At 38.5% G+C, this 13,599-nt stretch overlaps 1 protein-coding gene across 2 annotated transcripts in view; it reads right to left on the reverse strand.

Annotated features, from left to right (window-relative positions):
• Positions 1-42: 42 nt before the first annotated feature.
• Positions 43-13,599, reverse strand: part of dennd4a (DENN/MADD domain containing 4A) — a 30,939-nt gene continuing 17,382 nt past the window's right edge. For both annotated transcript variants that reach the window (XM_046864301.1, XM_046864302.1), the window contains 14 exons: positions 13,031-13,159; positions 12,301-12,445; positions 10,904-11,026; positions 9,812-9,931; positions 8,697-9,586; positions 7,926-8,151; positions 5,063-5,145; positions 4,522-4,697; positions 3,472-3,583; positions 3,063-3,281; positions 2,792-2,921; positions 2,499-2,664; positions 2,345-2,409; positions 43-2,224 (listed from right to left, as the gene is read on the reverse strand). In XM_046864301.1, coding sequence (XP_046720257.1) covers positions 2,088-2,224; positions 2,345-2,409; positions 2,499-2,664; positions 2,792-2,921; positions 3,063-3,281; positions 3,472-3,583; positions 4,522-4,697; positions 5,063-5,145; positions 7,926-8,151; positions 8,697-9,586; positions 9,812-9,931; positions 10,904-11,026; positions 12,301-12,445; positions 13,031-13,159 — 2,721 coding nt within the window. In that variant the 3' untranslated portion in view covers positions 43-2,087. The remainder of the gene's footprint in view (positions 2,225-2,344; positions 2,410-2,498; positions 2,665-2,791; positions 2,922-3,062; positions 3,282-3,471; positions 3,584-4,521; positions 4,698-5,062; positions 5,146-7,925; positions 8,152-8,696; positions 9,587-9,811; positions 9,932-10,903; positions 11,027-12,300; positions 12,446-13,030; positions 13,160-13,599) is intronic.

Genomic DNA, 13,599 nt, shown 5'->3' on the forward strand with positions numbered 1-13,599 from the left:
TTTCCTCTCTCGATTTCTAATAAAGGTGTTTTAAGACCACGCTGACCATCCGAGTGAGTTTATTTACAGTTATAAACAGCTTTTGCAGATGCCAATTTGATCTGGCAAAATTAGGACTTTACAATATAAACAAGAATAAACACAAGAAACAATATGTGTAAAACGCATTGGGCCACAACAGTACTTTAGTTTACAAAAATCATTTCACAAACCAACTTTCGACAATATTGAAATTATAATACATTTTGAAATATTATTTAAACTCACTTGCCACTTAAAAAAACAGTTAGATTCAAGTGATGCACTGCACTATGCAGATAAGGATTTAGGATAAAGAAAACAGGAATCAAAATCATGAACGGCAGTGTCAGGGCTTCAAATTCTTACACATTTGCACAGCATCGGGTCAAACTGAAACTATAATTCTTTGGCGTGGTATTCTTCATTCTTCATCTTCATAGCTAGAGTCCTAAACATTTTACGCCATGGGTCATGGCCAGAATGTATAATACGTAACAGTTCTGTAATAAAGCCTAAATGAATTTTACCACTTAACATTACCAAAGCATATTAATTCAGATTGAGCTATGCAAATATATACACATATATATTTATGTGTATATATTTGCTGCAGCTAACATTTAACTTCATCACAAAGATTTGACAGACTCAAGTGCTCATGTGCTCTATATATCTGTAAATTGCTTTTCAGGTACCGTGACTTCAAATTGAACCATAAACAGATAATATATTAAATAAAATGTGGAAAATATTGTAATCAAACGCTCCAGCAGCAGAACACTGCTGATTTGTAAACGTCTATAAAATATTTTCTACATGTGAATTTCAGTTGTGCGTAAGGCTAAAATACTAGCTTACCTCATACATAAAGACACTTTATTAAAAAGAAAATAATGAAATATAAAAACAAAATAAAACATTGCACCTGTCTGAGAGGACGTGGCTAAAAACTTCCTTTGACTAATAAGACGCCAGACTGCCGTACATACAGTTAAATATAATTAAAGCAAACCGTATGTTTGCTGCATGTAATGTAGGCAAGGAAGTGATTCGTTTTAGCCTCATAATATCTAAGAGCAGAGTTTAAATGTATTCTATGCATTGCTAGTTGGTCATGCAATTCTGCAGTTCATTTGACCTCTTTAATAATAAGGCATTTTTTTAGTTCCTTAGTTAAATTACAATATTCTTATATTACTACAGTCACCTTTTCTTACTCCTCATAAACAGTCATGTAATTCATCAGTTAATATCTGATTTGGTCCAGTTCTGTACCTCATCTATGACAATACGCTTCACAGATATCACAATAATGGTCTCCAGGACCATATTCATAGACAACACACTTGCAAATGAAAACCAATACACTGCTTGGTACTGTCTTTACATATTAAGACAACTCAATTATAACAAATACAAACCTTAAAATATACCTTTATAATACAAATATTCTAAATAATAGAATAATAGGCTATATACAGAAAGGTGAATTTCTTCTGTGTTAATATACAAATGTCTATAGAATACTATGGGAGGAATGTAAGAAAAGTCTCATTGGGGTTTGTTCATTGTGCTTTTCTACTAAGGGTCCTAAACAGTATAATACATAGTGCTACTGGTCCCAAAACCACTCCACGATCCTGTCAATGTGATTTAATTTTAATGGGTGATGCTGTGACCTGAGCACTAGATGATATTGCTCCTAATCTACAATGTCCTCGGTACTAAAGATTACCTGAGAGAGACTAAATGTTTCATTGTATCATGGGAATCCAGAGTGAAATGTGTAGCGGGTCGAAATTTAGGGTGATTATATGAGGAAAACAGAAGCATTTACAATGTAGTGTTCAAAGGTAGTACACGTTAAATCGGAATGAGCAACAGACAAGTTGGTTTTAACAGAGAGCTCGGAAATGCCTCTAAGTGTCTACATGGCCCTGTTCAGAGCCAGAGGTAGCTTTGGTCGTAGTGAATCCTTCTTCTTTGGCTGTCTCAGACTCACAAATCTTTCTCTGGGTGATGGAGGAAGAGAAAGATGTAGTGGGAGAACTGTGGGATTACAGAAATTACAGACATGGCAGCCCAAAAGTTCTTCTACATTCCATGACTCCAGCGCCAGGTGGACGGTCACAGTTGTGAGTTAACTTGACCTGGCTGGGGGTGAGTCGATCATACGCCAACTTGTACTCACGGTCAAAAGCATCTGGGGAAGCACATTAAAGGGAAGATTCTCTGACTGACAACTCACATATAAAATGACAAAAATATTCCATGCACCCTGGAAAAACAACAAAGACAATACAGTATAAACCATATGACTCACCAATGTTGATACTGTTCTTGCCCAAAGCCACCAATGTCAAGAATAGGATATCTCTATATAGGCTCCTGTAAGTCATAAATAACATAGGATTAGGTTTTTTTTTTTAGCATGAATGGTAAACAATTGAAAGTCTACCTTTCCTTGAGGCCATTACCGTTGTCTGATGAATCCCAGTCTGGTACCAAGCAGCTGAAGTATCTGACTCATGGGCTGGTAGACATCGTTCTTCTGAATGCTCCTGACAACACTCTGGAGAAGCTCCAGGCTCACAGGCTGTTTCTCCTCCATCAAGGAGGAGACACAAACATCAGAGTTTGAACCTGCACAAATACAACCAGGGTTAGAGAGAATAAGGATATACTGTATACTCACATAACCATTATTTGTAATTGCTTCACTGAAGTGCCAGATTTGCATCTATTATGAACAAATATTTGACATTCTTACAGTGTGCATTCCACAGCATGTAGCAAGGTGGGATAGGATCCTGGTGCAGTTTGGGGTTGTCCCACAAAATCTGGATTAACACATTCTTACTGTCCTCTGAGGCACTGCTCTGGAGAGGTTGTGGATCAATCTGCAAAAAACAGCATTATTACAAACTAGTAAGTACCTCTCCTGACTCAAAAGATAATTGGGGGATGTTACAAAAAATGATTAAGAACATTCTTTTACACATTTGGACATTAGTAGAATGAAATAGAAACATGATTCCTACCTGCATGTTTTGACTGCAGTGCATGGAGCTGAGGAGGAGGGCAGGCAGGCTGCTGGGCAGCTCCAGTCTGCGGAAAAACCACACCAGATTCCAGAAGACAATGGGGTGGTGGTCCACAATGGCTGGTGAAGAAATAACCTGCTCACCCTCGTTCTCCAAGAGGCTCTCCAGCTCCTTCCACAGCACCAGAGGGCTCAAGTAGGGCACGGTGATTGGCTCCTAACATGCAAATAAAAACAAGAGGACAATATTTTGACAATTAAATGGAATCAATGGAACAATGAAGATGGAAGTAATAAATGTGTGGGACAAAATTCAGATGAACAAAAAGTAATAAACAGCATAAATAAATAATAAAAGGCAAACTGAGTCATATGTTGACTGAATGTTTGGACAATGAGGAACTTACTGTGCTAGCACATTTGGAGACACTCTCTGTGGATTTTCTGCTTGGCTCTTCATCATCATCTGAAGCACCATTTGTTTCCAACTGAGAACTAGACTGGCCTTGACATGGAATTCTGAACATAGTGTACAAGCACACAATCTTGTGTCAGTGACTTTCCTCTGAATTGCCAGTTTTTAAGTACATTCCCTAACCTTTACATAAACTGTTGAAACAATTCATACATCACATACTGCAATAAAATAGTTTTAGGTGCAAGCTGAAATCAGTAAGCAAAACACTCTTAATCATAATTCTTATGGGCCATTGTCACATTTTAACCTGCTTATAGCCAGTCATGCGTTGCCCTGGCTTAACATGTGCTTACTAAACAATATACAAGGGATAATCCATGTCTAAGTGTGCATTGCATGATTTTTAGACATGACATGGTCATTTGCCAACATTAACAAGTTATATGTTCGATATATCATTGATGTTTCCAGTGCGAAAACAACTGAATGGATAAGAATAATGATTAATTTTCGTTAGCTATTTATATATGGATATAGAATTCTTGCTGTGCTAACTCATGCACAGACATAAAGTAGTGTGCTAACAATATATTTCTTTACATTTGAATGAATATGTTGTAACAGTTATTCAAGAGAGTGAGCAAGAAAAAGAAAATGAGAGAGAGAGAGAGAGAGAGAGAGAGAGAGAGAGAGAGAGAGAGAGAGAATGTTTGTCTATTAATTCCTGTGTAGATGTTTCTGTTTATCTCATTTTTTTTATTATATTTCTTATTTTAATATTATTTGCTTCCCTTCTTTAAATTTATCTTGTGCCTCACCCCATGTATCAAATGTGACTCTGTATGTTACTATGCTTACAGTTGTTCATAAGGCACCACACTAATATAAAACAGTGAATAAACTAATCAGAATTATGAATAATCAGATATTATACGATATTATAAATATCTTGTTGTTACGAGCACATACATAGCTGTATCCATAAAACCGCATAATAGCATTATATATTAGCTTATAAGATTGAATAAGAGTTACTTGCCTTTCCTGGCTGGTCAGGTCCTGAATGTCCACATTAAGCAGAGGCAAGAAAGCTGAGCCACAAAAATGGCAAGTGCTATTCAAATTGGAGTCATCAGCTGTCCAGCCAGCCATGATCTCTTCATCATATGCCAGGCACTCGCAAGTGTTGCAGCGTGAGCAACTGGACATGTGCACCTGCACACACATGAACCACAATTTCTAATGTCACCCTTCCATTCACTAATACCCTCTTACCTTTAATCACACTTATGTCAGTTTTATTTATATATTTACATTTACCATAGCTACTTTGCCTTTGATTTAACTTAATTTGAATAGTTGCTGGTGTGTGTACATCTACCCATGATTCTAAATTCCACACACTATCAAAGAGCTAATTATTTTGATTTTCATGCTTTTAGAGTAGGCCCATTTGAGAGTTATAGATTGTACGTTGGATATCTCTATATCTAGATATTGTAAAGGGTTTTCCCAGGCCATCACACACACAAAAAAACAAAAACAAAGAAAAATATATCATTGTTGTGCAGCCACCTCACCTCTATGTCATAATGCTGCTGGAGGCTGACATCAGGACACACATCTGGGGTTTGAGGGGCTTTCACTACTGCCAGTGATGATCCTAGTCACAAAAGAATGACACACACACTTTACTTACTGATGTGTAGAAACCCAGTCATAAAAATTGACATTCATCTCACCATGTTCTCTACTGAATAAGGGCACGTTTCAGAATGATGGATAGCGATGAATGGTGATAACCGGCTTTACGAATGCTAATTTTGATAGGGTTTTGCATAAGATGAGCACAATCCCCTGAGCTGATAATAAGCAGAACGGTTCTACAGAGGCGTAGGCTATGTCTGTGTCACATTTGACTGATGATTAGGTGGTACTTCAGCATTGTTGCCTGATTGAAGAGTTCCAATCAAGGTCTCCAGAATCACTCAGCAGCTTGTCTGCTGGCCTAATTCAGAATCACTGAGGCAGAAACAAATCATCCATCTTGCCATGCTCACGCTATAAGAACAAAATAGCCAAGAGGCCACCTAAGCAAGATGCTCAATGAGACCATTACGCTAAATAAGATATACATACAGTGCATCCGGAAAAGTATTCACAGCGCTTCACTTTTTTCCACATTTTGTTATGTTACAGCCTTATTCCAAAATGGATTAAATTCATTATTTTCCTCAAAATTCTACAAACAAAACCCAATAATGAAAACATGAAAGGAGTTTGTTTGAAATCTTAGAAAAAAAAAAAAAAGAAAAAATCACATTTACATAAGTATTCACAGCCTGTGTTTCAATACTTTGTTTGCCATCTTTGGCACTAATGACAGACTCTAGTCTTTTTGAGTATAAAGCTACAAACTTGGCACACTTATTCTTTTGCCAGTTTCTCCCATTCTTCTTTGCAGAACCTCTCAAGCTCCATCAGGTTGGATGGAGAGCGTCGATGCACAGCCATTTTCAGATCTCTCCAGAGATGTTCAATCGGGTTTAAATCTGGGCTCTGGCTCAAGGACATTCACAGAGTCGTCCTGTAGCCACTGTTATATTAGTCATTGTACTGTTGGAAGATGAACCATCACCCCAGTCTGCAGTCCAGAGAGCTCTGGGGCAGGTTTTTATCAAGGAGGTCTCTGTACATTGCTGCATTCATCTTTCCCTCGATCCTGACTAGTCTTCCAGTTCCTGCCACTGAAAAACATCCTGATGCACCATCATGCTTCACTGTAGGGATGGTATTGGCCATGTAATGAGCGGTGCCTAAATTGCTTCAGATATGACGCTTGGCATTCAGGCCAAAGAGTTCACATTCGAATCCATGTTTCTCATGGTCTAAGTGTCTTTCATGTCCCTTGTGGAAAACTTCAAATGGGCTGCATGTGCTTTTTACTGTGAGGTGGCTTCCATCTAGCCACTCTACCATACAGGCTTGCTTAGTGAGTTTTGCTGAAATAGTTGTTCTGGAAGGTTCTTCTCACTCTACTGGAGCTCTTTCAGAGTGACCATCAGGTTCTTGGTCCCCTCCCTGACTAAGGCCCTTCTCTCTAAGTTTGGCTGAGCGATCTGCTCTAAAAAGAGTCACTGTGCATATTGAGATTTTCAATGCTGCAGAAAATTCCCCAGATCTATGCCTTGATAGAATCTTAGTCTACAGACAATTCCTTGGACTTCATGGCTTGGTTTGTGCTCTGACATGCACTGTTAACTGTGGGACCTCATATAGACAGGTGTGTGCCTTTCATAATCATTTTCAATCAACCGAATTTACCACAGGTGGGCTCCAATCACGTTGTAGAAATATCTCAAGGATAATCAGTGGAAACAGGATGCACCTGAGCTCAATTATAACTGTCATGAAAAGGCTGTGAATACTTGTATGTGTGATTTTTTTTCTTTGTTTTTTATTTTTTATAAATTTGCTAAGATATCAAACTCATTTCTTTCACGTTGTCATTATCGGGTATTGTTTGTAGAATTTTGAGGAAAATATTGAATTTAATCCATTTTGGAATAAGGCTGTAACATAAAATGTGAAAAAGTGAAGCGCTGTGAATACTTTTTGAATGCACTGTAAATATATGTAAGATTATTTGAGGCATGTGCAAATTCAAAGACATGTTGTATGCTTAGGCAACTATATTTTGCCCACTGAGTCCCTACATGCCTGTCTGCAGTCTCATTATGCACAGGCTTTGTAATAAATATTTCAGGAAGCTACTTAGGCAAAGTCAAATGCCCCCCTTACATATTCAGGTATGCTACTTTTTTCAAAGTCATTGAGTGATTTGTATTAGGGAGCATATACTCAAATAATTTTATTGGTCATTACCAATAGTGTTTGAGAAATATTTGGATGCCAAGCCAAATTTGAATGTCAACTACACATACATGTGACTTCATATATGTAGACTAAGTGAAAATGGGTTTACTGCATTATGCAATGCATAATAACCAAACTGAACCATAACCTAAAATGATGTAAAATCCCAAAACTCAAAAACCATTAGTGCCATCGAACCCAAATAAGAATTGGATATAGGGTACAAGCGGCTAATTTCAACAGAGTAAAATTAGTAAAGTTACATCTATTACTTGGGGTCTTGTTTGCATACCCAGTTGGCCTAATTAAAAAAAAAAAACTTGGCACAGTAGAAATAATCTGATTGCAAGAATTGTTTTCTTTTAGTTCACTCACTGTGTTCCCCAGATTCTGTAGCTCAGCTTGGAGCAGTTTTTAGCAGTGGATTCACATTTTATGTCTTTAATTACACCCTGTAACAAGACTTACAACTTCTTATTGCAGTTTAACAGGATATAATTAAGAATTTAAAATGATGCAAACATTTAAGACACACACACACACACACACACGCACGCACAAACTTACCAAGGAGGGAGGCCTGGCGAAAAAGCCTGGAAGGTGCAGAAGGACTCTCTAAACAGCGACTGTTCCTGTTTGGACTTTTCTTAAAGGGCGTGACGTTGAGAGAGGCATCTCGTTGGGGGGAGGAAAGACCGTCTGGGTCAAGACTGAGTTCACCCTCAAACAGAGAGGAGCAGTCAGGCTCACCTGAGCCCAATGAAGACACGCTCACCTGATCAGAATTCAGGTCCTGGAATTAAAATTAAAGAGTCATGAAGGAAACAGAGGGCAACACAGACAGAGTACATTAACATCTTCTTCTTCTTCTTCTTCTTCTTCTTCTTTCGGCTGCTCCCATTAGGGGTCGCCAGAGTGGATCGATACTACCCTGTCCTCTATATCTGTCTTTTCCAAATTAACCACCTGCATGTCTTCCTTAGCATTCTTATACCGATATACCCCATGTCCCTCCTCTGCACATGTCCAAACCATCTCAATTGCGATAAATTTATGTAGTGCTCTTTCTTGGCATGAACCCACACTGTTGCTCACAGATTGTCACCTCTTCTCTCAGCCTGGCTTCCACTACTCTTTCCCATAACTTCATGGTGTGATTGATCAACTTTAATCCCCTGTAGTTACTGCAGGTCTGCACATCTCCCTTTATTTAAAAAAATTGGTACCTTGGTACTTAGTAATTGGTGCTTTTTTTTTCAGAAAAAGCCTTTCAATTTCTTTTAATTCTGCCCATGAATAGTTAAATGGAATATATCTGCACAAAAACTTTAGACTCACCTGTGCAATGGAAGTCTGTGAAGAGAGCCTTGAATAAAGACGACTAGCCTTCTCAGCCACACCCTTCCCTGCAGACATGAAGCTGCTCCTAAACACATCTAGTGTGGGTGTAAGCAGGGATTCCATAGAGAAGGAGGATGATGAAGGTGTGGGTGAGGATGGTGAGACTAATGAGGTGGGCCGGACTAAGCTGCTTCTACGTTGGCATCGCAGTGGCAGTGAGGGTGTGGAGAACAGTCTGCTCCGGAGCTGGGGCTGCAACTGGGTGCTTGGAGATCCTGGTACAGCAGTCTGGCGAGGCGAGCTGTGTGGTGAGGGGCTCTGGAGGCTGCGTAGATCTGTACTGAGAGATCGCTGACTCACAGGGCTGCTCAGGTTCTCCATGTAAAGCTGAATCTCATCAGCCAGGTGGCGGCATGTGCCAGGGGCACCATCCATTTCTACTGACTCATCTGGCTTTCCAGCCTTGCTTTCAGCTGCCAGAAGAGATAATGGATCAAAGCCAGACTCAATCCCTGTACGTTGTGGCACATGGCCTAGTGAGCTGCCGAAGCTCACACTCCTTGCCACACTGCAACGTGCATCGCTAATGCTAGTCTCCCTGGCAACTGTGCAACTTGTACTCCTCTCTGAAGCAGGTTTGAGTGGGTATGTGGTGTCTGTTGCTTCCTCTAATACCGCCTCATCTGAATACGTTTGCTTCTGTTTGCACCCTTCAGAGACATTCAGCAGTTGATTAGAATTTAGTTCCAATTTACTGGGCCTTATAGTATTTTTCCCAAAGATGTCCAGTGAGTTGGGGCGTTTGGGCACTGCTACAGTGCCTCTTACATCTGAGGGTTTCAGTAAAACCGATGAGTCCTTCTTTATAGATGTTCCTGTCTTGGCCACTAAAGTAATAAAATATGGAAATTAAAAAAACACACTCACAATAAGTGGGCCTCTAAAGACAGCTCATATGTGTATCTTAGTATAATACACAAGCTTAGACCTTTAGCAAGAGAGGGCAAACATTTTAGTTATATAATAACTTGCAATGTCACACTTTACCACTTGGTGGAGTCCTATATAGCTCAAACTTCCACTACCGAAAATCAACATGATGCACAACTCACGTGGAATGCTCTCTCTCTCCTTCTTCTCCTTCATGTGAGAAGAGCTATCCTGCTCTTCTCCTCCCCCCAATCGCACCTCCTCTTTAGACAATGAGTCATAGCCCTGATCTGATTGTCCACCTGCAACAGAGCATATACAGGACATAAGAAGCACTGTGAGGCACTCACTGAAAGACAAAGGGAATTTTGTGATTGAGAGAACTGTTATTAAGCCACACAGTTTTATTTATTATACCACTGTCATGTTCTCAAAGAGATCCACTGCAAACAATAGCCGGAAGCAATTAATAGGTTTATAATTCATTATGTACTAAAAAAACTTTACCCAGATGAATCAAACTAAAAATCAAACGGAAGAGTTTATGAGAACTGATTTAGGTTATGTAAACCACTCTGATGTAGTGCACACCTACACTGTTGAGCACTGCGTTTGATGAGCTATATCAGATTTATCTCAGGCATGACTTCACAACAGAGCTACTGCACCACAGAACATAAACACTCCGAGAACCAACTAATGAAAAGGCTACTGAAACACTAATGAAGCTATTGAAATATTAAAAAACATGCTTTTTGATGCCTTCTTATGTTTACTAAGATTAAACAATTTTACTTGCAGTAAAACAGTTTTACTTGCTTTTTTTACTGTCTTTGCCAGTCTCCAGCTGAGAGACTGCATAAAAAGACGATTGAGTCTCTCCTGTTTGTTCTGTAAGCAGCATTGCTATATGTTCCTCTAAAGTACCTGTTTAATATTCAGTAATGCGTCTCATTTTCCCTTTCCTCTCTTCTCCTCTGTGGTGGCATCTCACGCTGTGTGTTACAACATTTGTGGCACGTTTCAGGTTTAATAATAAGTTAAAATAATGAAAGAAGAAGAGAAGCTCTCTCTCTTAATATTCAGGGCAAGAAATATACTCTTTTGCAGTGACTCAACCTTTTCAACAAGGAGAAACAGAGAGACAAAGACAGAAAGAGAGAGGGCAGAGTACTGATTAACAAGTGTGACCTTGGTACTCAAAAAAAAAGAAAAAAGAAAAGATGTGAGAGAGAAGTCACATGAATGACCCAGAGTGAGGGCAGACAGGGCACCTGTGCTGGATCCATCATCGCTGGAGTCCATTTTGGTAAAATCAGTATCGATAGAGGCTCGCTCTGCTGAGTCATTAGTGCTGTCCAGACTGCCATGGCTCACGCTGTCCAGATCACTGGCATCTGTGCACAAAAAAGCAGCACACCACTTTCAGTCAGCTCGAAAATCTATCCCTGTTTAATCCATAGAAAATCTACAAAGATTATTAACAGCATAATCAATTGCTGCATCTCATTTTGCTGAAACCAGATGATTGATCTTTCATCCTTGGAGACTAAGCAGAATTGCACATAGATGATGAGACCTCTAATTGGATGCATTTGAAATTCAGTCTATTCAGTCTACTACATGCGTGATAATGAGCTGGTGCAGGTGACTGTAAGAATGTTGGAGATCAAATCAAGAGCAGGCTGAAGTGTGACATCTTGAGAAGCAGCTATCAGTCCTATCTTAATTGGACCTATTAATGACTGGCTGCATAGACTGGGAGTTTAGTAGAATTTATAGAGAAAAATGGAGATTACAGTTTCCTATTAAATTTGGCTTCTATTTATATATGTATATATAAGGTTTCAGATTTGATGTTGTTCAATACTTTTCATATCTAACAAGTACACGAAATCTAGAGCAGCATGACAGACTGGAAAGATTGTGGATTCATAGATGTTTCAAAAATAACAAATATAACTCTTTAAGGACTCTCATAGTCTGATAATTGTACTGTTGTATCTGTTCAAAAATAAACCAATATATAACCATGAGGCATGCATAGAGGAAACTTCAATGCACAACCAGACACCGATAAAGTGTTAATTATGGAATAAAACACAACAGAGGAACTGTTATAATATAAGCGAGTTATAGTGTTATGGTGCTCTTTATTAAATAGCCATCTTACAAGGTAAAGAGCGTTTAAATGTGTTGTCAAGTTAAATTATGTGAGCCGAAGAAGAGAGAAAAATGCAGGAACAAAAGCAGCACTTTACTAAGGACAGTGGTACACTCTGTTTAATGGCCTTCATTAAAAACTAATATTTGCAAATAACTGAACAACTGCAGTAAAATGGCTCAGCAGGATGATTAATGAAGTGTATAGAAGCAGCCGAACTTTGCAGATCCAGCCAATTTCCTTAAGTCACATGAAATTATGCTTAAAGCCAATTAGAAAACATATCATTATGTCACAAATCACATACAAGCAAATGTAAAACATAATCCTAGAATTTCTGTTATTAAATTATTTTGGGTGCTTGCATTATATATAGAATTGTATCTCAGTCTGATGAATGATTATTTTATATATATATATATATATATATATATATATATATATATATATATATATATATATATATATATATATATATATATATCTTTTGTGTGTGTATGCATGTACCTGAGAGGTGAGGATCTTTAGCATGACTAGCCTGCCTTCTCCACACTTGTTTGAACTGCACCACACCCCGGACTACATTGCGCAATTTACCCCACAGGAAATAGCCCCCTCTAGTGGAGGAAGGCCATGTACTCTCCAACACCGCCTGAGCAAGAAAGAACACGAGGTGAGAGAGTGAAGATGAGCATAAGCTCTCACACAGACAAAGCAACACACACATACACAAACACCCAAGCAGATTAAGCAAATAATGCTTCTTCGTAACCCCTTCATCATGTTAAGAAGATTGAATTCTCTCTCAAGAACTGGCTGTAATTACGCTGAAAGAACAGGAACAACTCTCAGCTGCCCAGACTTGTGTGTCTATTTATGTGTTTTCTGGTTGTTTTGGGGACTTTATTCAAGGCAGAGAAATGCTAGCTGTCCCATGGGAACCAATCTTCCCGCAAGCTCATTTATCTTAAAAAACACAAGCACCTGAAACAAAGAACCCGCCTTGAACTATATGCTAGCTCTGAAATTAGATTGGATATTTAAATTCAGCCTGAGTGCTCCCAAACCCCAATACATCTTCACAAAGCTGTCTCCTAAATGGTGCAGTATAGACATTGCTTATTATAAAGTGCACGAAAACAGCGATTAAAAATTAATTCTCCAGACAGCTGCATCATTTTTCCTGCAACATTGTTCACTGCAAGTGGCTTCCTCAAAATACAAATATGATACTCACTCTGTTATAGTATCCGTATGTTATAGCATTGGGCTGAACTCCAGCCTTCTTCATCTCAAACAACACTCGTACCGCCAAGACTGGCTGTCCGTACTGCCCACAGAGCTGCATCAGGATCCGGTAACACACCTGATAATAAACACAAACTTTTCAGATCCTCTTCAGGTTTTTTTTTTATATAAAAAAGTAAGCAAAGATTTAAACAAACAGAGGTTTAAAATTATGTTACTGCCACAAGACATGATTTTAACAACAGTGTTAAAATTGCAAATAATTTAAATATGGGTGCAAATTGGAAATTCTTCATATTGTAAAATCTTAACCTTTCTTACTATAGCTCTAAAATTACAGACTTTCCAAAACTAAAATACTGTATGTTTGTGAGTTTATATAATAGTAATATAAAATCTGGTTAACCCCAAAAGTGGAAAGGGGAATAAGTTGCATTTGAGGATTTCTTTCTGACTGTGAGGTGGTGCAATAGAGACATTCATACAGTCAGTATCTTGTTTGATTTATGTCTCAATATTTCTCTGTGGCATGTAAATACAGATAAAAAATAATACAAT

The sequence above is a fragment of the Silurus meridionalis genome, chromosome 13 (assembly GCF_014805685.1).
Source record: "Silurus meridionalis isolate SWU-2019-XX chromosome 13, ASM1480568v1, whole genome shotgun sequence".
Taxonomy (NCBI): Eukaryota; Metazoa; Chordata; class Actinopteri; order Siluriformes; family Siluridae; genus Silurus; species Silurus meridionalis.